At 33.2% G+C, this 21,341-nt stretch overlaps 2 protein-coding genes across 6 annotated transcripts; one reads left to right on the forward strand and one right to left on the reverse strand.

Annotated features, from left to right (window-relative positions):
• The first annotated feature begins 5,785 nt into the window (after positions 1-5,785).
• Positions 5,786-11,425, forward strand: LOC145971694 (post-GPI attachment to proteins factor 2-like). Of its 4 annotated transcripts, none has more exons than XM_083099629.1 (5): positions 5,786-5,952; positions 6,961-7,281; positions 7,363-7,630; positions 7,735-7,932; positions 8,023-11,425. In XM_083099629.1, exons 2-5 carry the CDS (start codon positions 7,096-7,098, stop codon positions 8,154-8,156), a joined length of 786 nt encoding a protein of 261 aa, XP_082955755.1. In that variant the 5' UTR covers positions 5,786-5,952; positions 6,961-7,095; the 3' UTR covers positions 8,157-11,425. The 4 variants fall into 4 exon arrangements, with proteins under 4 accessions (XP_082955755.1, XP_082955756.1, XP_082955757.1 ...); XM_083099630.1 differs by lacking the exon at positions 5,786-5,952 and adding an exon at positions 5,959-6,298; XM_083099631.1 differs by lacking the exon at positions 5,786-5,952 and adding an exon at positions 6,302-6,431.
• Positions 11,426-13,506: 2,081 nt separating this feature from the next.
• Positions 13,507-16,134, reverse strand: LOC145971369 (integrator complex subunit 12). Of its 2 annotated transcripts, XM_083098932.1 has the most exons (5): positions 16,030-16,133; positions 15,653-15,961; positions 14,891-15,331; positions 14,431-14,734; positions 13,507-13,816 (listed from the first exon to the last, which is right to left on the reverse strand). In XM_083098932.1, exons 3-5 carry the CDS (start codon positions 15,320-15,322, stop codon positions 13,656-13,658), a joined length of 897 nt encoding a protein of 298 aa, XP_082955058.1. In that variant the 5' UTR covers positions 15,323-15,331; positions 15,653-15,961; positions 16,030-16,133; the 3' UTR covers positions 13,507-13,655. The 2 variants fall into 2 exon arrangements, with proteins under 2 accessions (XP_082955058.1, XP_082955059.1); XM_083098933.1 differs by having other exon boundaries at positions 15,657-16,134.
• Positions 16,135-21,341: the final 5,207 nt, after the last annotated feature.

Genomic DNA, 21,341 nt, shown 5'->3' on the forward strand with positions numbered 1-21,341 from the left:
ACTTAATAATATATAAATTATTTATCAATAGTATATATTGTTGTATAACAACGATGGTCAGCTGAGTCGAAGAATAGCTGTCAAGCTATCCGGACGCGTTTTACATTACGGATCGTTATCGCGAGATTTCCCCTGTTATTATTTGTTGTTTGTGTATTCTGTGTTTCTAATTAAAGTTCTTAATTTCCGTTAAAAGTGTTATTTTACGCGGTCCGCGAGTGCCCCACTGTGTTGAACGCGCTTCGATATCTCGAGGTCGCCGTCGCGGACGTAACAATATATTCAAAATATACATATTTCTCGTTTCGTTTTATTTCTTTGATTGTGATTCAATAGTGATTTTAAATTGTGTAACATATATAATACATATACTTATAAAAAATATTCCATTTTATTTTAAAATAATTAAAACATTTATAAAATGTTTATTAATTAATATTTTCAGATACTTCTTATATTTTACAAAATATTTCATATTAATATATTTATTTAAATACTTCATATATTAAAAAATAGAAATTTTTTATTTATCATATTTTTAAAAGTTTATATTTAAGAAATATAAATTATTTTGTAATTACGCAATTTATAATATTAAAATACAGCTATTTAAAAGTGAAAATGTAAAAATTAATTGCGCGCAATAATTAGTTTTTAAATCAATTATTTTGAACATTACTTTATATAATAGATGTTCTCTTATCCTTTATATTTTTAGTTATCGTTTATATTTGCGAATTAAAATTTATATAGTATATTACAAAATTAATTATATATTATATTATATATAAAATTATATATATAATATAACCTTCCCATGGGGTACACCTTGTCGCGGTGGGAGGGCTTAGTACTTGGATGGTGCCTTGAGGTTTATCTTAAATTTTTCTATTTATGATAAATCTTAAGGCGTCTGAATGGGAAGCTAAGTACCCTATCGCGTCGTCGGTGCCGTCAACGTACCGCGGACGGCAAGCGCTTCGTTACCGCGTTTTCGCGTTGTAGTATTCTCGCGTCGTCGCGTTTTCGCGGAACTTTTGGACTTTTTCATATAAAATCCCAATTTCATTTATTGTCACGAGTCTCTACTTCCGATGCCAACTAACTGGGTTGTTTCGAGTTTGCACACGTTGTTATGCAACGTACACTCGCGCTTCGTGCTTCATACTTCGTCAAGTGATTCGGCCCGAATTAGTTAGAACTCGATCGATTGCTCGGAATGGTCGTCAATGGGTCCCTTTTCTTTGCTCGTCTACAGCCACACGCACTGCGTGTGTTAACCCTGTCGAGGAGTCGAGTGGATTCCCCTAGGCACGATTTTCGCTCGGTAAAAGGGGTTGCCTCCCCATTTTCTAAATTGCTGATTGTTAGCATTTAAAAAATGTGGGTATCCTCTTCTTTTGCCGTCTACCAGCCTGGTGTAGCCATGTCCTGCAATCGCGGGAAACTTCGTGTTCCGGGCGAAGCACCTGAAATCGTGCTTAGCGGGTCCAGGTTCGATACGAGATAGGATAATTATGCGCGAAAAAGAGCTGGTGAATTTCATTTTCCTCTATTTCCGTCAATCGTTTCGTCTTCTTTCCGATTCGGGCCTAATCTTTGCTCGTTGTATCGTTGCATTCCCGACCTGTTGGCTCGAAGTTGATTCTCGTAAATGAAATGGGATTTTCGCTCGTACCGAAACCGGGAGTGTCGTTGAAAGTATATATATATTAAATATATACATCGCGCGACCAAATTTTTAATCGTACCGAATTAGTGCGGGAGTGCCGTTTAGTATCGCGCGTAAAATAGCGGAAATAGCGATATAAAAATATCGCTCGCGAGTGCGGGAGTGTCGTTAAAAATATCGCGCGTCAACAACATGAGAGGAGGAGGAGGCCTGGGAGAGGCATCTTGCATCGGCGGAGCAACCTGATGGTGAATATTTATTATTTGTATATCAATTGGTATAAATTGTACGCATAATAATTCGGTCTTATTATTTAAATGAATTAAAAAGAAAATTAGAGAAAAAGATTTTTATAAAAGTCATATAAAACTTTCTATTTAAAAAACAGTTTCAAAAATTTATAAAATTTTTCGACACGTGTTTATCTCTGCTTATTATTTTACACATCGGATATAAATAAATTCCGAACGATAAAAATTTTTTGAAATATTGATTGCATTTTGTGAACATTATTATAAATGAATTTTATATTTGTATATTACAGACAACGTAGCTTCGATAACTCCGCTGTTGCGCATCAGTGCCGGTGAGTGAGAAAAACTTTTATTTAACTTTAAGGTAACGAATTCGTAGAGATTGTAGATGTAGATGTAGATTGTAGGTTGTAGATTGTAGTAAATCCGTTGCCTTAAAATGGATGAGCTAGGATAGATTAAATTAATTAACTTTTAATAAATTCTTTCGAAATGCTTTGCATCTATTGCGAAAATATATTGAAATATTAATTTAAAAAAGAGAATCAAAAAAAGAAAATTTTTTTGTAAAGATTTTGTCTAATTTATTAAATAAAGAGCACGCATTAATAATTTTATCAATTTTATCAATTTTGATGTTACTTTATTTTTATAACGCGCACTTATTTTATTCTAATTTCTTATAGCTCATCCATCGTAGAATTTGTTTGTAGATATTGTTTTTAAACTTTACTTTAACTTAATATAAAGCCAAATGATTAATTAATTAAATAATTCGTAATATCATAAAAGTTATACACACACATGAATTTTATATTTTATTAGAAAATATAATATACAGAAATTTGTAGTAATTTGGCTTTATTTGAGTTAAAATAAAATTATATTCAAATATTTAACGAACGATCGTAAAATCGAGCGATCGTTACGGTGAGCGTGAAATATTTACGCTTATTTGCCGGTAATTAATCGGCAAAAGAAGGAGTGTTTATCTCCTTTTTCGATCTCTGATTAGAGATTGAGCGAGAAAGTGGCCAGGATCAACGAAAAGTAAGTTCAACTGGCCTGAAGAAAAGCTTTACGTACAATAGTACGTAATGTCGGACATTTATTCACGCGGTTAGGGCATACGGTTAGAGAATGTAATTAGGGCACGTAATTAAAATATAGTGATTAGAGATAGGCTTTCATCGAATAATTTCACTTAATCGAGAAATAGGATTGTTAGGACTATTAGGTGATCATTAAGATTTTTTAATTTTCCTTTCAAGAAGTAGAGGATTGTTAGGGCTATTATGTGATTAATTTAGGTGATTAATATATTATGTATCTTTTAAAGAATCAGGAAATGTAGGTTTAAATAATATTAGGGAAAACAGATTAATAAATATTTCAATAATTATATTATTAATATTAAGAATTTTTAAGGGGTCAATATTTTTTTAGTGTTTTTTTTATTGGTATTTTATTTATATAAGGATGAAAATTAAATTGTTAACACTCAATAATTTTTATAGTAATACGAATTTTTTTGCGAAATTTTATGTACTTATGTAATACGAAATTTATGTACTTTTATGTAATACGAAATTTTATGTATGCGAGAGCCCGCTAAATAGGTCCCGCTGGGGTGTGCATAAGGAGCATTTTCCCCACGTAAAAAAAAAAAAAAAAAAAAAACAGGATTGTTAGGGCTATTAGGTGATCATTAAGATTTTTTTAATATTCCTTTAATGCTAAGGTAAGTATATTAAAATTCCAATAATCTTAGGGATTAATCATCGCTAATCTAGTCTGGACTATGTAAAAATTTTTAGTAAATTTTATAATATAAAATACTATACATATATTTTGGACATTTTCGTGTAATAAATTTTTCCATGTTATAAATTATTTTGTATTACATTTCAAATTATATTATATTTTACATTAACTTTTGTATTAAATTCTGTATTGAAAGAAAATAAAAAATTTTTCCTCCTCGATGATATCTCCACCTTAACGAAGGCATTTGCCGGGTGAGGAGGTTTGAGTACTCTAATGAACCTGAGAGCTATGCCGGCGGTAACATACGCCGATATTCATATAGACTTTTCTTATATTTAAGATAATTTTAAGTATGATCTTAAATATAAAAGTGAATTATGAATTCCGATCGTAGTTACTGATAGGATCACCCATGCCGGACAGGTCGAAGGGGAAGACTAAGAGAGATACCAAGATTATATAAATATTTGTTATATTAATTATATTAATATTTTTAAATAAAATGAAAGAAAAAGGGACAATAATCGAGAAAATGGAAAAAGGCAACTACAGTGATTTGAATATCTATACCTGAGAACAAATGTCCATAGAAAGTATTCCGATGGATTCCATAGGAAGGAATAAAGCATGACAAGTGATGGTAATTTTTATGATGTTAACACAAAGGAATACAATAAACCATAATAATCCAAGAACTCGAAGAAGAGAATATATTGGATAGAAATGCATAGTGATTGGAAATGATTAGAAACTAAAAGACAGTATGCATACAACCTATTAATAGTAATACTGTTTTGTAATTATATTAAATTTTATAATTTAGTACATTGTATTATATAAAGTATTAAGCACAAAAGTATTATGCTGGTATGAAAATTATAATAAAAATATATAAATAATGTTAGCTATATTAGAATGGAACATATGAATTCTTTATATTTTATATAAAGGAAGAGACTTAAAATATTTTGCAACATCTATATTTTTCGAGTCTTAATTATAAAAACTTCAGAAGAATCAGATTAATTTGACAAGTTCTATACATGTATTAATGTAATTAAATTTTTAAACAATTAAAAAAATGATTGATAAATATCAAAGATCAGTTTACTGCTAATTAAGAAAATTTATAGAAATACGATTAAAAATGTTTTTATCCCACAGCAGGCATTTTGTGTTTTGTAAATAAAAAGATATAAATATGACAATGAATATAGAAAAATATTTATTTAATCTTTGAATATTACAGTATCTTTCGCGATTGAATAATTTATTTACTATCAATTTACATACATAAGTATCTTGTTATACAGCACTGGTGCTACCGGCATTTCGTGCACATAGCACGGAACAAAACCAGAAATTGTGCACGTTATATATTACCCTCTGAGAACATTCATGGACATTGGCTTTGTAGTTCATGTCCACGTTTTCAATGTCCATAGAGGGAGTATCGCTTTCAGAGATCACCTTAAAGCAGGCCATGACATCTCTCAGTCTTCTCTCTGACAGAGAGAAGTCTGAGTGGGGCCACGCTGCCATTTTTCAGGGAACGCTTTACCTACGTCGTGCACTAGCGGTGCGTACATCCATTTTACGCCGCCTGGAACTACATGGCCACATCCACTTTTAGGTGCCAATAAAACAGTCGATTTTGGTTCATGTCCGTGCTACATCCACAATTTATAGACCAGAAATACGTCTCGCATATAGACGTAATTAATAATATACTTAAATCTCATCATCTTAGAAATGGTCTATAATTATCTTTTTTCTAGGACTGTTTTTTAACAAATAAAATTAAATTTACTGAATTTTATATAAGTTTTATCTCTCTCTTTTCTATTTTTTATCACGAAAATAAAATATCCTAAACAATGTATATTACATAAATTTATTTTATTAATAGCATATATTGATGTTTATGATATATGCTTGAATGGAAAAGAGAAATCGCGCTAACGAAGTATATTATTAATTACGTCTATATGCGAGATGTATTTCTGGTCTATAAATTGTGGATGTAACACGGACATGAATCAAAATCGACTGTTTTATCGGCACCTAAAAGTGGATGTGGCCATGTAGTTTTAGGCGGCGTAAAATGGATGTACGCACCGCTAGTGCACGACGTAGGGAAAGCGTTCCCTGAAAAATGGCAGCGTGGCCCCTCTCAGGCTTCTCTCTGGTATCTCGGAGAAGAATCGAGACATTTGAGTAGCAGACGATACGATTAATCGTGACGTGAGAAACAAAAGGGTAAATTGCGCGCGGTCGTTTATCGCGGCCAATCATCCGAAACGGGGATCACCGTCGTTCCTCGCGACTTGTGCCCGTCACAAGTTATCGTTATCGTTCCTAATCAAAATTGCGATCGTGATTCATTAGCGGGGCGTTAGTCTGCAGTGCCTCGGCATTGCGCATCCGTCAAGATTGTCACGCGCGTTGACATTTCGCTTTCCGCCGTTCACCGATATCGGCCCTTTATCGGATAAAAATGGAAAACGCGAAAGCTAAAAACATGGTGCATCGTTCGCAGTAAAATGTGGAACCGCGAACTTTTCATCCGTCGATTTCATCCCTTCGCTTGCTATTTATGGAGCAAGTAGGTTATTTGAAAAACATTCCATCGCAAGAATGAAAATAATATCGGAATGTCGTACACAATGAAAAAATATGGAATTAACGTCTCGTATCAATACATGTGTGTGCTATTATTAATGTATTAGTATATATATGTATGTATATTTTATATATATATACACACACACACACACACACACACATATATATATATATATATATATATATATATATATATATATATATATGTATATATGACGCGCGTGTTATATGTAACGTAATCAAATTCTGCGAATTTTTGATGGGATGTTGGAAAATGATGCACATTCTCGATGCGCGTATCTAATGAGAAAAGTGTATGATTTGCCTTAATTTTCGCGTCTTTGAATCCCACGTTCTTATTAAGCAATTAAGGTGATAAGGTAGAGGCGGGGTACATAGCCATCAATTCACTCAATGCATTCGTTGAACGGATTTATGTTTATCGAACAAGTTCCACAATGCTCTTCCGTTCTTTTTTTCTCGTAGAACATATCGTTTCCTTCGCAATTAGATCTCGCATTTTCGCGAATACAAAGTGTAAAATTTTTGGGAAACGAGCTCCTTAATCGTACATAATATTTCATTAATGAGATGAAATCTGATCAACTGTGGAATGAAGCAATTTGTGATTTCTTTCCATAGGATTATTATGGATGTAAAGTAATGTCAAGGATGGAATAAGTTGAAAGCTGGAGAGCAACATGTATCTACGCCGCACAATTGTCTACTGGGCTTGGCTCTGAGTTACATGTCGTTGCTTTGCGCACAAATGCCAAGATGTTAGACAACACTGCTAATATGGAACTGAATAATGTGGGAAGCAACAGAAGTTCTATATATCTGGCACTATCATTTCGAAAATTGTGTCTGGTAACAGTTGGCTTACCACTTGTATCATTGTTGATTTGTTTCGTTACGGCATATATATTCCAATATGATGACATTCACGAAACTCATTGTAGGGTAAGCGCAAAATTGTGTATCATATATGATAATAAATAAACAATATGTGTTGATTAAATCATATTTATTTCTTTATTAAAGGTCTATAATATTCTTCCATCAATCTCAGCCATTACTGGAATATCTCCTGAGAGGTATCTATGGCGTGTCAGCATAGCATTACACATTGGACCTAGACTGATTATTGCCAGTGTTTATCACTCATATTATTACAACATACTTAAGAACATTGAAGATGTGCCTCTAAAAATTATGGGAAGTAGGCTCCTAAATTTATTCTATTGGCTAAATATTGCCGAGGTAGCAGCTTTGTGTGGTGTAACATACATTTCTAACAGGGAAAATTATTGTAAGTAATTTATATAAAATTTCATTTATCTATGTGTGCTACTAATACAACCAAAATATTAAACATAATGGATTTGCTTAACTAAATAAGAAAAAATATTACAGCGGTACACGAAAAAATTTTCATAGTGTTCATGATTAGTTCGCTCACATACATGCTGGTCGCCGTAAGATTGGGTCGCCTAGTAACTCCAAATGCACAAAGCCTTCAGTACAAACAGATGCTCTTTATGACAAGTCTCGTCAGTACAATTGGTCTTATTATCTTCTTCTTGAAACATCGGCTGCTGTGTCACGATTTGGGTAAGAAATAAAATCATAAATATTACATTTATATTAGTTTAACGAAAGTAGAAAAAATAAAAACAACTTAATATTTATTATTTTGAGCAGCATTTAGTTGGTTCTCGCTATGTGAGTATGTGATAGCTTTTGCAAATATGGGATTTCACGTCACTGTTGTTTTGGATTTTCCAAAAGATCAACTGGTCGTAGGTCACGATTTACCTGCCGCGAAAATAGATTAACCTTTTAAGATAATTCGTCATTCTCATTGTCATATTAAAGTGCCTATTGCCTCTGCATGGAAGTGCTATAAATCATGGTTCTCAAGAGGTAAACATTTGGCACAATTCACAATACATAGAATCATGATTATCTCAGTTTTATGATATTTTATAAAATTACAATGTGTTCTATTGTTGAGATTAATGTAATTTGCTTCTCACGATCTTTAAAAAAATAAAATACTTTACACACACACACACACACACACACACACACACACACATATATATATTATATTGTATATTTATTTTTACATTTATATTGTCTTACAAAATTGATTATAATATTCAATTTTAGTACTTTTATGAACATAAGGAGATATCTGATTTGTGAAAAAAATGAGATGGAAAATCTAGCGCTTCCAAAGTGTGGCATTGGTTACTTTTAAAACGATAAATATGTAACGGCCTTTTAATATCAGTTAGCAATATAGTACATGATTATAGTAAACAATAGTTTAAAAAGTATCCTACATACAAACAGCATTTAATATTAGTGTAAATTGTATATTTTTACTGCATCGTATAAGGTTACTTTAAAAGACTTTTGAATCTTTTTTTATAGACTTTTACAAGGTGAGATTTCTAGTCAAACATTAATTCTAGTCGCGATACATTTTATTCGCTTTACGCTATTCTTATTTCATGTCGTAAGTTGAGATTGTAGAATGCAAAGTTATATCAAATGGATTTTGAAATCTAATTATGATTATTAAATATATGTATATAATTTTGTGAATTATTTCAAAGATGTACAATTGTATCTTGTTGGCAAACACGATAGAAATTTTACATTTATTCACCTTGTAAGAGATTAATCTTATATAGATGTTGAATAATAAAATCAGCTAATATTCAGAAACTATTCTGTTTAGTATTATTGTACTGCAAACGTAGGATAATCACTCCTATGTTTGTATGTAGTATACGATAGTCCCGATAGTATAGCAATTATCCAGACACTAATAATTAAAGCAGTCGCAATTGTATTAAAGTATTTAAACGGGGATTACATTTGGACCAGCTTTTTCAAGAGATATGATCTAAATTTCTCACGCAAAGTTTATAAGATAAATGTTAAAAACAAAAGTTTCTATGAAATTTTATGATTAAAACCCCCGTACATTTTTTGTTTAAATAAATGTATACGGTTTTTGAACAAAATTTAAAATTTAAGCTTTAACAATTTTTAATCGTTGGAAATGGTTTATAAATATTGTTGAATAGCTTGATTAAATATTGAATCTTTGATGATTTGTTATTTCAAAATCCATTATAATTATGAATAACGGATATTTGAAATCAATTTTATCAAGCAATTTTCGACAAAACAAGACATCCAGCAAGACGTTACAAAGAAACTCGAGTAAAATTTGTTATTCAAAGTGTTATTAGAAATTATGTAGAGTAGAATTTTCATAAAGTAATTTCCGGAAATCTTGTCTATGTCCCTTAGTCAAAAAAATTGCACTAAATGTCGAAGTAAAATTTCATATATGTGAGAATAGGAGCGCGGAATTTATAAAGAGAACAGCCAAGTCTATATAATATTGAAAGAATTTGCGCGAAATATCTCTTGATATTTGTACTCATAAGCAAAGTAGTGTTTATTACATGTGTATTTATAATAAGCAAATTATACATTATGATATCTCTTAGGATTTCGTTATAAAAGCCGATAGTTTCAATGTGACTCTAGATAGCACTCGCAATTTAATGGTTTCATCATCATCATCATTTTTGCACATTTTTACACACGAACGTTATAGCATATTTTGATATGATAAATTTTCGTTGAGGTTCCTCTTATATAATTGATAAGAGGAAAAATGGAAAAATGAACACTACATTCTTCGCTAGATACACGATATATTTATCATAAATAATCACGTGGAGATGAGCTTTAAATAGTCTTGTAATTATTACAATGGAGTAGCGCTTTTTCTTGTTTTTCTGCACATGTGAATACGAATGTGAATACGATGTTTAATCACCCGAGCGTAACATCTTGACGGTTCCTATTATACGTGAAATTTTATATCATTATCACGATATAAAAATGAGTACATTCACAATCTTATTTGACACATTGATACCGTTATCGGATGCTAATCTGTGCCAAGTGATGCACTAAAGATATATCGTCGAATTTTACGAAAGCGTTGCTCACATGAATAATCTTCCAAGTCCTTTAATGAATCACTTGTATTTTACGTTTCGTTGAGCAATCACTTTGCGATCACTGCTCTTTACAAATACTTGCAACAATAATTGAGAATCTTTTCTACATTAGATCTTTTATTCCGATAAAGAAATAAGAATCGCGGAATCGATCAATATGATTTTATTGATTAAAGTGGAACATATTCATCCTAATAAATCGTGAGCTTACGTTAACATTCTCGGAGTATATACATATATATGTATATGTGGGTATATATATGTATATGTATACACACACACACACACACACACACAGGTACATCAAGAATCACACACAGATCGCCAAGCAAATTTTTAAAATTAATTTTTACTTTTGAAATATCTAATTAAAGTTGCGATGTAAGCCATCTATTTTTGAAACTTTATGTTCTCAAATAATTCTATAATTAACCACTAACTTTTGCACAAGAAATTCTCTTTGAATTTTTAAGATAATTGAAAAAATATGCGATTTCTGATGTATCTTCTATTCTGATGCATATGTTAGTTAATAGATACCGAATACGCGAGTCAGAAGTTATATTGAAAATGTCTCAAATATATCCATCTAAGTAGAAATTAATAGCATATAAAAAAGTCTTTTTTATAGAAATATAGCGTTAGCTTGCAGAAATAAGTTCTATAATAATATCAAACGAAGAATTTTGGTAATCAAGTTTATCTTGTGCTAATCTTTTTTGTTTGTATACGAGTCACGTATTAATAAAAGATGAAAAGGCTACAGTCCCACCGATGCTAATTTTGCAAGCATTGGAATTGCAAAATAATGCTTCCAAAGAGAGCTGTGTGCTAAACATTTATTTAGCAACAATGATTTTTTGTGATTACGCTCGATAAATTGCACATGCGGCAATTTATCGATATTCATAAATTTATTGTTAAGATATCAGCATACTTAGAATGATTTGAAAAACCTAGCGAGGAATAAATTTAAGCGTTGAAAGGTGTGAAGCATATTATTTGTACTGTGTTATCTTTTTTCTGAAAATATATTTTTTTTCTTTATACACATGATAGAATCTTCTTAGGATGAAAGTTCTGAAAACACATATGTAAAAATTTCGTCATATGAATTTTTACACATTGGCGATAATGACTAAACATATCTGTCAAGAATTTTTATCATATTCGAAGCTCTCTGTCTCTATCTCTCCCTCTCCCTCCCCCCTCTCTCCCTCTCTCTCTCTCTCTCTTCCCTTTCTCTTTCTTTCTTTCTCTCTCTCTCCTTTCGCTGTAAATAATGCTAGCATGATGTACAATTATATCTTGTATAAATGATGGATATCAACAGTACGTTAAACAAATGGCATGACAACTTTCCGTTCATTAGTATGGCAATTTAAATATAGATTTAAAGCAAAAAATCTTTACATAAATATCCACTATCGAGTCGCATCTATTTTTCTTCGACCCGTATTTTTCGAAATCATTTTGCTACTGAGACATTTTTTCTAATTTACATGACATATATATATATATATATATATATATATATATATATATATATCGAAATTATATCAATAAAGTGCTACGATCTCACTGGAAAAATTACTCGATGTATCATTTTGGGTAATTGACAATTCTGTGATAATAAGCAAAAACAGCTTTGCTATATTTCACCTTACACACACACGCAAGTTTGATTTCTTCTTAAAATAATGTTTTCATATATATATGTTTGTGTTACTTTTATTCAAGTTTAATAATACATTTGTAGTTTTACGATTGGCCAAAGTGATTCCATTTATCAAGGAATAATTGGCCAGTTTTAGAACTACTGGGTGTTATTAAACTAGATGTTATTAAACCCGATTAGGAGTGATGTGTGATTACTATCGCCTTATTTTTCTCTTCAGATTATTCAAAATATATTGTATTTTACTTATATTTTATGCATGCCAATAATTTTGATTGTATATTATCACAGAATTCGTTTTCCCGAAGTATCTACTCTCATATTTAACGACGAATCGAGTAGTGAATTTGTATCTTTACGTATTATAACTTATATTATTGAAGTAGACGATTAACTAATCGAGTGCAGTAAATATCTAGTAAGAGAATAAATCTAGTTAATTAGTATTATAATCTAGTCTTAATCTAATCTCTGATTTTGTGAAATCTTATCAGAAAACTATATTGAATTTGCGTCACATTATACAACTTATTAAATTCTTTCACACGCGTATATATGTATGTTATATTCTACGGCAAATTTTGAAACAAATCTTGAAAAATTTCGCACTGTGGGAGGCAAACTTACATCCGACGTCTCTGATAGCTCTTTTATCTCTATCACAATCTTATGTATCATAAATCATTGGAAGAGTTAATCGAGCCTCAAATCCAACCGAAATCTGCAGCATTGCCGAAGGTAATTGAACTCTGTTGACCTTAATGTAAGAGAATAAACTGGAGCGATTAAATGGCTATCGTGCGACATGAACGAGAACTCTTTCGCCGTTCTCTCGTGTAACCAAATCTATCTATAAGTAATTAATAAGTCATTTCCTTCGGCTGTATCTAAGCTTGGAAGAAAGCTCGAGCATTCTGTTCATGCGATTCATTCATTTCATCGATTGATTTTACATCACTGTACGAAATAGCTATATTTTCCTACACAATACGGACATCGATACTATGTAATAATATTCACTCCGATGCTCTGTATTTCCGACGAATACACGACCGCTGTAATATAGTGTATATTTCTTGTAATCGGTTCATAGGGTCAGTGCCCTATACTGTGATTAAAAGTGTTTCTGTGTATGTGATGACTTGTAACGGGTTACAACACTGATTTCGATCAGAACAAGAATGATTTCTATTTGTATCGCGAACGATTGTCAAGTAAATATTACCGTACACAACCAACAATGTGTTTTTATTAATCTGATTAAACAATCTACAATAATCTATTCTTTCAGGAACTATAAAACAAAATTGAAATATATATATAATTTTGATTAGAGTTCAAATATTTAAGTATCAATCAATTCAAGCGTATCATTCATCATTAAACAATCTCTATATTTATTCATAAACACAATGCAAATAATAGTTATAATGATGTACATTTTTTTTATTTATCGAACATTGTTCTTCAAAATCCATGCTTCATTCTTTATTTTTATACAAAATTATTGTAGTACTATTTTGTCATATTTAATATCTCTAATATCCATAATTAACTATTAATAAGATATAAAACAAACATCAAACTTGTGAGCGTTTCTCTCATTTAATCGAAGTACGAGTAACGGAGAGTTTAGATCCGATTCTCTTTCGTGATTGCGTAGAGGACGATAGACTTCCATTTCTTTGCGAGAGATTCGCTAAATCCTTTGTGAATAATGGAGAATCACGTAACTGCGCGCGTCTATTTTCTGCTGGCGAATCTGTAAGTACATTTTTCTTGTATAAACATATTTTTATACATTAATCGAAAAGTTCAATCGAACTGAATAGGAAGATTTTCAAGCATTTGATGTCACTGAATGGAACAGATTCTGTATTTACCTAAAAACTCATTTATCAATGTCAAGTTTTTACGTTACATTTTTCAAGATTTTTTGATACGCGATGCATAAATGTGATATTCAAACACATTTGTACGAAATGAGAATATTTTAAAAATACATGATTCAGTAACGTGTATGCTTGTTATTATTTTTTATAAGCAATTTTTTTACAATTTTTCTCGGACATAAATTTTTTACTGATTTATAGAATTAAAATTACTTGGTAAAAAACATGATTGGACATTATTTTTTGATATTTTAGCTATTTATCATTTAGAAGTCATCGACTCTCTTTGACATTGAAATAAATAATCTTTTTATTAATTTTAATATTTATCATCGAGAACTACTATATTTTTATACATCTATATTCCCTGATTAAAAGATAATTAAATATTAATAGAAAAAAGTTTGATGAAGTATGATTTAGAAATAAAAATTTATTAAAGCCAATATATATGCATATTAGATCTATCTCTCTATTAACGTACCATTCTTCTCAGATAGATTACCGTCTCTTCTTTCAGATATTTTCAATCCCGAAATGTTTGCGTTCCCTTTGATCGTATCATCGTTTCTCCGAATTTTTTTTCCTACGCATCTCTTTTCCAAAATTCTAACTTTTGTAGAGATCGCTGACGACGTTTCCGCGCATCGTTTGCATCGCCATACGAATCTAGGATCGTAAACGTCAATATCGATGACCGGAGGTTGATGGCACAACGGATGATAAGCCTCTTGACACTCTTGACACTCCAGTAAAATCAAAGCTCCCAGTTTTGCGCCATTGCAAATCTTGGATTTTAGACACCGTACACAGATATATACACAATTCATTATGTAAATCAATAGTGCGTTAGCTTCTGCGATGACAATCGCAACAACCAATTATTTCACGTGTAAGTTACAAGTTACAAACTAGATCGCGAAAGTTTAATTGAGGAAAAAAACCTTGCATAGGGTTCCATCGACGGATTCTTCGTCGGGAATCGAGATCCTGGGGACGTTCTGATCGTCGCAGCAATCCTCGTAATCGAACACTTTTATGTCAGTTGTTTGATAGTTCATCATGTTCTCCGTCGTGTCAGGTCCCAGAAGAGAGATGACTTCGGGACCGTCCCGAATTTCATTTTTTACCGTTTTGACGCACTGTCCTTGGACGTAGTCGCGTTTCTTCGAGATTCTCGAAGCGTTGTCAGTATTTTGCAAAAATCTTCTCGGCATTCTAGCAGCCAAAGTTTTACCGGGGCCGTATTTCTTTTCGATACAAGCGTCCAGCATTCGACGAAGCTTCTCGGCACTATTTTCATCGGTCGAATGCAATAATGCTAATGCGTTAAACAAATCCTCGTTGGCATCCGACATGTTTTTCTCGATATGCATTTCTTGAATCTAGATGTTTCGCATTGTACGAATGTCAATGTTTGAGATATTGATCGGAGCATTCTCGATATTAATTGTATTCTGAATCGCTGTTATATATGTGTGTTAAAAAATATATAAATATAGTTCGTCAAAAAAACACGTAAAATCATAACGAGAATTCAAAAAAGCAATAAACTCTGAAAGGAAGAGAGCAAATTACGCTTTATTTTTTTTGAGTTCTTTTGAAATATAATTTTTTTCGCCCCAGGGAAAGATTTCGTTCCGGCATAATAACTGAAGGTTAAAAGACCTTTTTCGAATGTCTCGAACTTGACATTGTTAACTCACGTACGGACGATGTATTCCCGACAAATTAAGGACCGGTCATGCACGAAGGAGTATAAGTGGTCCTACGGACTGGTAACAATCTTGGGAATTGTGCGGGCCAGGACGTTCTATGGATTTAGATATGCGAATAGTATCCCGAGACGGACGTTCGTCGTGAAATGTGCCGAAGGAAGGTGGCCGGCATTTATCGGGCTCGATCATCGACTCGCCGCTTGTATATCGACGGAATCGCATCGATGACGCATCATTGTTCTCGTGACTGTTTGCTAATAGAATCCAACGCTTATGGTCGTCGTTCTCCCGGGGATACTGGACATTGAATATTCAACAAACGATGTTACCGGTCGACGTGAACGCGCGATCATCACACAATTCACCTTGTAAATCTTTCCAAGAAAATCTGATGCAAATTTTGCGTTACACATAATCTTTAAATAGGCTTATGAAAAATTTTAATTAAAAATTATGTCAAAGCTTGGAAAAACCTATTAAAAAATATGACTCGTAAAATGTTTAAAAAATACATATCTTTATAATACGTGTACTTTTTAGTGGTGGTGGTGTATGACTTTTGTTTTAAATATATTTACAATTTTTTTGTATATTTTATATTCACATTGTTATTATAAATACATAAACAAAAAATATTTTATTTATGCCCGATTTCATCAACCGCGTTTAACTTTAATCTTAGTTCAACTCACTCTTTGTCTCTTTCTAAAGGAAGAATTAAAAGGAGATAAAGAGGGAGTTAAACTAAGATTAAAGTTAAACGCGGTTGGTGAAATCGGGCATTAATAGCTAATAATTACAAATATCTATAAATTGAAAAATTTTTTTAATTTGATAATCGAATAAATCTCGAATAAAGTTTTAAGAGTTTTCTTTAACAGTTAGACAATTTTCCTGGCATCCGTGTTCGTAAGATACGAATCTCCTCCGCCCTTCTTTTCTTCAGCATCAGCTTTTCTTATACTCGCGGCTTGCATCCGCGTGACGCGCTTTTTCAAGGGCTCTATTAATAAGCTCGTACGTTCTTCCTCGCGCTTTTTCGGAGACGGCGACGCGGGGGGATAAGAGCGAGCGGAAAAGCATCCAATTATCATGCCCGATGCCGGGGCTTCTCACCCTGCACAAGCTCGGTACCAGAATCGACTGGAATCCGGTCGGGAAGCCGGGCCCGGTAGACGTCGAACGAGTGGGATTATTCCGCGTCCGGGTTCTGGGCCGGGGGCCGGGCGGGGGCAGGCCGAGGGAACAATGTCGGAAACGACGGGGACGGTATGCCGAGATATGCAGGATATCGCGCAGAACTGCGATCCTTCGAAGTCTGAGCGAGAGAGCTATGAGGATACAGCAGTGGCGCAAGTATAGTGAACCAGATATGTACGCTCCGCAGCTGAGAGAGAGAGAAAGTGAGAGAGGAGAGGAGAGGAAAGAGAGAATACATCTCTCTAAGTGTATTAACTCTCCGAAGCGAGAAGAGAGACAGAGAAAGAGAGAGAGAGAGATTCGCTCGCCGCGCGAGCACTGCCTAAATATGTAATAATATCTACGGGAGATACCGACATTCCCCGACCTCGAGAAGAATTCGATCAAAATGTGTCGCGATACTCTCCCGGTATGCCAGGTGAGGTACGCGTTCACCTTCCCATCTCCTCTCCTTCCTCCTTCAGCAGCTTCCTACCGCTTCTCACCCCTTTCGATCCTTTCGCACCCGCCCTGCTCCGTCGCATCTCCCCCGCGTCTTCTTCCGTCGTTGCTTTGTCCTCGTTTACACAGGATCGGATACAATAAGCACGTCGCACGCATCCCTGCGCGTGCAAACTTGCTCAAGTCTGTTCAATCCCTATGTGAAATCTCAATCGAAGAAGCGTAGAGTGAAATCTTAGACTCGCTACGATTTTTTTCATGTATCAATTTTTCTTGTTAAGTAGGTTCAATATTTTTTAAAATAAAGATTTGATTAGGCGATTAGATTACGTTATTATTTTTTGCAATTTTTGGAGCCTAAATTTTGACTCTTTGAAATTTATTCAAATTGTTCCACAATCTTTCCCGACAAATTTTTTCTTAATTTACTACCTAGATTTCTACGGAGAATTATATTAAAAATTAAAAATTCCTCTAAAAAAATCTATTATATAATTGTTAAAATAATAGAATATACATAAAGAAACAAAAAAAACAGATCTATCGCACTTTACATTATGATTCTTATTTGTATTTATATTAAATTATTTTTTCACCAAGAATTAGATTATTTTTGATGAAAATAATATATAAACACAAATAATTTCAACAAATAATTGTGTCATATCAATAAATAAAATGACAAATTTGTGAAGGAAATATAAGAGAAAAAGAATAAGAATCTATCAGTATACTTTATTTAAAAGTCTTTAAATAAAACATAAGTAATTTTTAATGTCATTTGCCACAAGGCGATTCCGTTTAAAAGAGAAAATCTTTATATTGCGAGAGCAGCGTCTCTGCTTTTAAGTGCAGCAAGAATTTCCGAATGCGCCGTTCGCGTGATATTTTAATACTTTATACCTGACGGTTCTTGCGAGTAAATCTCTGCCATGATAAGACCTGCCAGGAATCTCACCTCCGCGAAATATCTGCCGTTTATAAGAAATGTTTTCGAAGTTTATGAGGACGACCCGTAGCTCTGGTATGGGGTAGATCTAAAGCGTTATCTCTCTCTCTCTCTCTCTCTTCTACTCTTTTTTTATTTTCCCCCTTTTAAATAAAAGTGATGCCGATAGAGGAAAGACGCCGCGTCGCAAAAACTGACAATAAAATTACCTCGTCGTCGCTAAAATATCATCGAAAAATGCGAGGAAAATATTTCCATCGAAAATTTGCAGCAATAATACAATATCGTAATTTTATATATCATTATCAATTGCATTCAATCATTAAAATGTTATTCTTAGTTGAGAATGTTATCCATTTTAAATATGGCAAGTTCAAACAACGCCTGTAGTTGTAAATAACAGTTGCGTGCGATGTTGAAACTTTTTGTGACTTTGCGGAACAAGAGCATCGTGCATGCTTATTTTGGGTATATTACGGTTACAATTAGCAAGTTGCACCGGCTAATGCGATGTCCATCTGAGCATTGTTATGATGTCACGAACTTAGACGCGAACTAGGATTAGCTGTCTTGCGTATCAGATACAACTTCGAACATACATATACACCCACGTATACATAATACATGCACAATGAATGCATCTCGTGCGAGATGATACCGTGTCGACAGCCACTGTAAATTATATTTTTAAGTAACCAAGTTATATTTTATAGCTTTTCTTTCTAATTTATATCAATTAAGAGAAAATTATATTAATTATTTTCTATGAGGACGCACAATCTAGAATCAAGGACTTATCGAAAAATCTTTGATTTCCTTCTATTTCTTCCTATTTTCAACATCTCATTTAACGATATAAGAATAAGTTTTTTGTTTTACTTCTACTCGTCTCTTTTGTGGATTAAAATGTGCGAGTAAGAAGAAAAATACAGACCGGAAAGAGAGAAAGTTGACGAAAATTATGTAAAGTCAATCTCCGACTTTGAAAAAATTATGAAAATTTATAACTTCGTAAAATGAATTTCTATCGATTCCTTTTTAATTCATGTATTTTTCGCAAACATATATCTGACTCGTGCAGAACGACGCTCGTGATGCCTCGACGACGACTCGACGACGCTGCAGATTTCTTGCAGGAGTCAAGTGCGGAGTGTCGTCGCGATGCGTTGTGTCGATGAACCTACAACCATCTTCCAAGTAAAGTCAGCAAACGCGGCTGAATGCAAAGTGCATCGTTGCATAACGCGCAAATTGCGCGCGCAACACTTCTTTTACGACACGTGGATACAGGAAAAGGAAGACAGAGAGAGTAAAAAAAAACAAATATATACATACACATATATTTTTATATATCGCAATTAACGATTATGTAGTGACGTAACGGTTGATTGGTGCAAACTTGACGCAAAGACAATTATTTTCTCTTTCTGTATTGCTGTCAGCATTGTTTCCACGCTTTTCAATTAATTATTTTCGATATTGTCGCGCAAATCCGCGTTCCGCAGTTTTACGATCGACGTTAAATAGGATTCGCGATATGCCGACCGTGCCGAGTCTTATACCCGGATCAAAATAGCTCGAATAAGCGGTAGGATGTAAAGAGAAGGATAATGTCAATTTCCTTACGAACAAAATTCTATATGCCGTGCATTAAAACAAGATAAACTCCGTCTTCCTGCGTTCTTTCTCTCTTTTATTCTTGATCGTTTTTTCCCTCTTACTAAAGCTTTGGCTCTTTTAATTACCGTTAGGAAATACATTACCGGTATGGTAGGATGGCTTTGGAAATTAAGTGTTTGATGGAATTTCTATTTTATTTAATTGTCGGAATGCTCTCAAGTTTACGACAAAGAGGGAACAATGACGCGTTATATGGGCACTAGTATGGTAACCAATCTTTTATCGTGAAACACGTTGCGATTATGCGTATTTTCGATACCGCAAATATAGTTTACGTCAACAAATATAGCTTTATACCAAAATCAAGATCGAGAAAATTAATCGGCGAGCAATGGAAATGCGAATATCAAAACGAATTATTTACATATTTTTATTCTCAAACTGTGACATCAGAAACGAGGATATTTGTGCCAACGATTCCTATAAATTTATATAATTGATAATTATACGATTTTTCTTTCAAGTTTTTTATAACTTTTTCATCAAACTGCTCAATAAAAACATCAAGGTTTGAAGTTTTTGGCTCTTCATTGTAGCTGTATGAATTATATTATCACAAGCGAGAAATTGAGTGAATTGTTTTTTGCATCGTACGTTGAAATAAATTATTTTTTTTATTTATACTCAAAATAAATGGCATAATTTATTAAAATATAAGATTTCTTTTCCATCACTCTGTATCATAATAAATGCACTTAATCTACATGCGTTCTATATCTTCAACGAAAATAAGCCTTAATTTCAGCAATTAATTTACAACCGTCTATTAATCTAAGCTTAATTTATAAAAAGATTCACATAATACTTATTGTTCGCTTCTAACATAATAATTCATCGTAGCTGAAGTGAAGGATCGACAATTCAATATAAGTTTAAGACGGAAATTGCCATATTAAACTTGACTTGGCATCGAATATAAAAATTATTATTTTTTCCTTTTTTCCTGAAATCTATATTCGAAGCAAAGTATACAATATTCTTAAAAAATCCCTGATACTTTGTAATCGTGAGAATTACATTGCGGAAGATCGCGACTTAAACAAAGCGACGCGTCTCTGCGAAACAATCCGCGAGCGGAATTGGGAGCAATCTGGGCGCTAACGTAATTAACTATTTAAGAGGCACGTTGCGCGAAATCGGAGTCCACCCCGTGCGTCACTTGTATTCAACCCCGTGAGGTGTACATGCAACGCACGGGGATGAAAAGTCTCATTTTAGCCCGGCGGTGCATCGCGTCGCGCTTTGCCACGTCGCGCTGCTGCCCCGGCCCGTTTGTAAACTTTTGTGCGGCACAATGCAACCGACTGACAAAAGGAGCTCATTGCGCGGCAAACGTTTAAAGGCATTAATTACGGCCGGGCCTTTGTGCCAGTCGCAAAAGTTAACAGCTCCGGGCATTATTTTCGT

The sequence above is a fragment of the Camponotus vicinus genome, unplaced genomic scaffold, assembly GCF_025532165.1.
Source record: "Camponotus vicinus isolate PSW18456_S1 unplaced genomic scaffold, iyCamVici1.0 SCAF_5, whole genome shotgun sequence".
Classification (NCBI taxonomy): domain Eukaryota; kingdom Metazoa; phylum Arthropoda; class Insecta; order Hymenoptera; family Formicidae; genus Camponotus; species Camponotus vicinus.

What these genes read in the sequence shown, in the direction of transcription:
- LOC145971694 (XM_083099629.1), top strand. Translation starts at nt 7,096, where the DNA reads ATGTTAGACAACACTGCTAATATGGAACTGAATAATGTGGGAAGCAAC. An exon ending in TTCTAACAGGGAAAATTATT is followed by an intron (nt 7,631 to 7,734) that starts GTAAGTAATTTA and finishes AAAATATTACAG; the next exon opens with CGGTACACGAAAAAATTTTC. An exon ending in GCTGCTGTGTCACGATTTGG is followed by an intron (nt 7,933 to 8,022) that starts GTAAGAAATAAA and finishes TATTTTGAGCAG; the next exon opens with CATTTAGTTGGTTCTCGCTA.
- LOC145971369 (XM_083098933.1), bottom strand. Translation starts at nt 15,322, where the DNA reads ATGCATATCGAGAAAAACATGTCGGATGCCAACGAGGATTTGTTTAAC. An exon ending in TCGATGGAACCCTATGCAAG is followed by an intron (nt 14,735 to 14,890) that starts GTTTTTTTCCTC and finishes CTAAAATCCAAG; the next exon opens with ATTTGCAATGGCGCAAAACT. An exon ending in TAATCTATCTGAGAAGAATG is followed by an intron (nt 13,817 to 14,430) that starts GTACGTTAATAG and finishes ATGTACTTACAG; the next exon opens with ATTCGCCAGCAGAAAATAGA.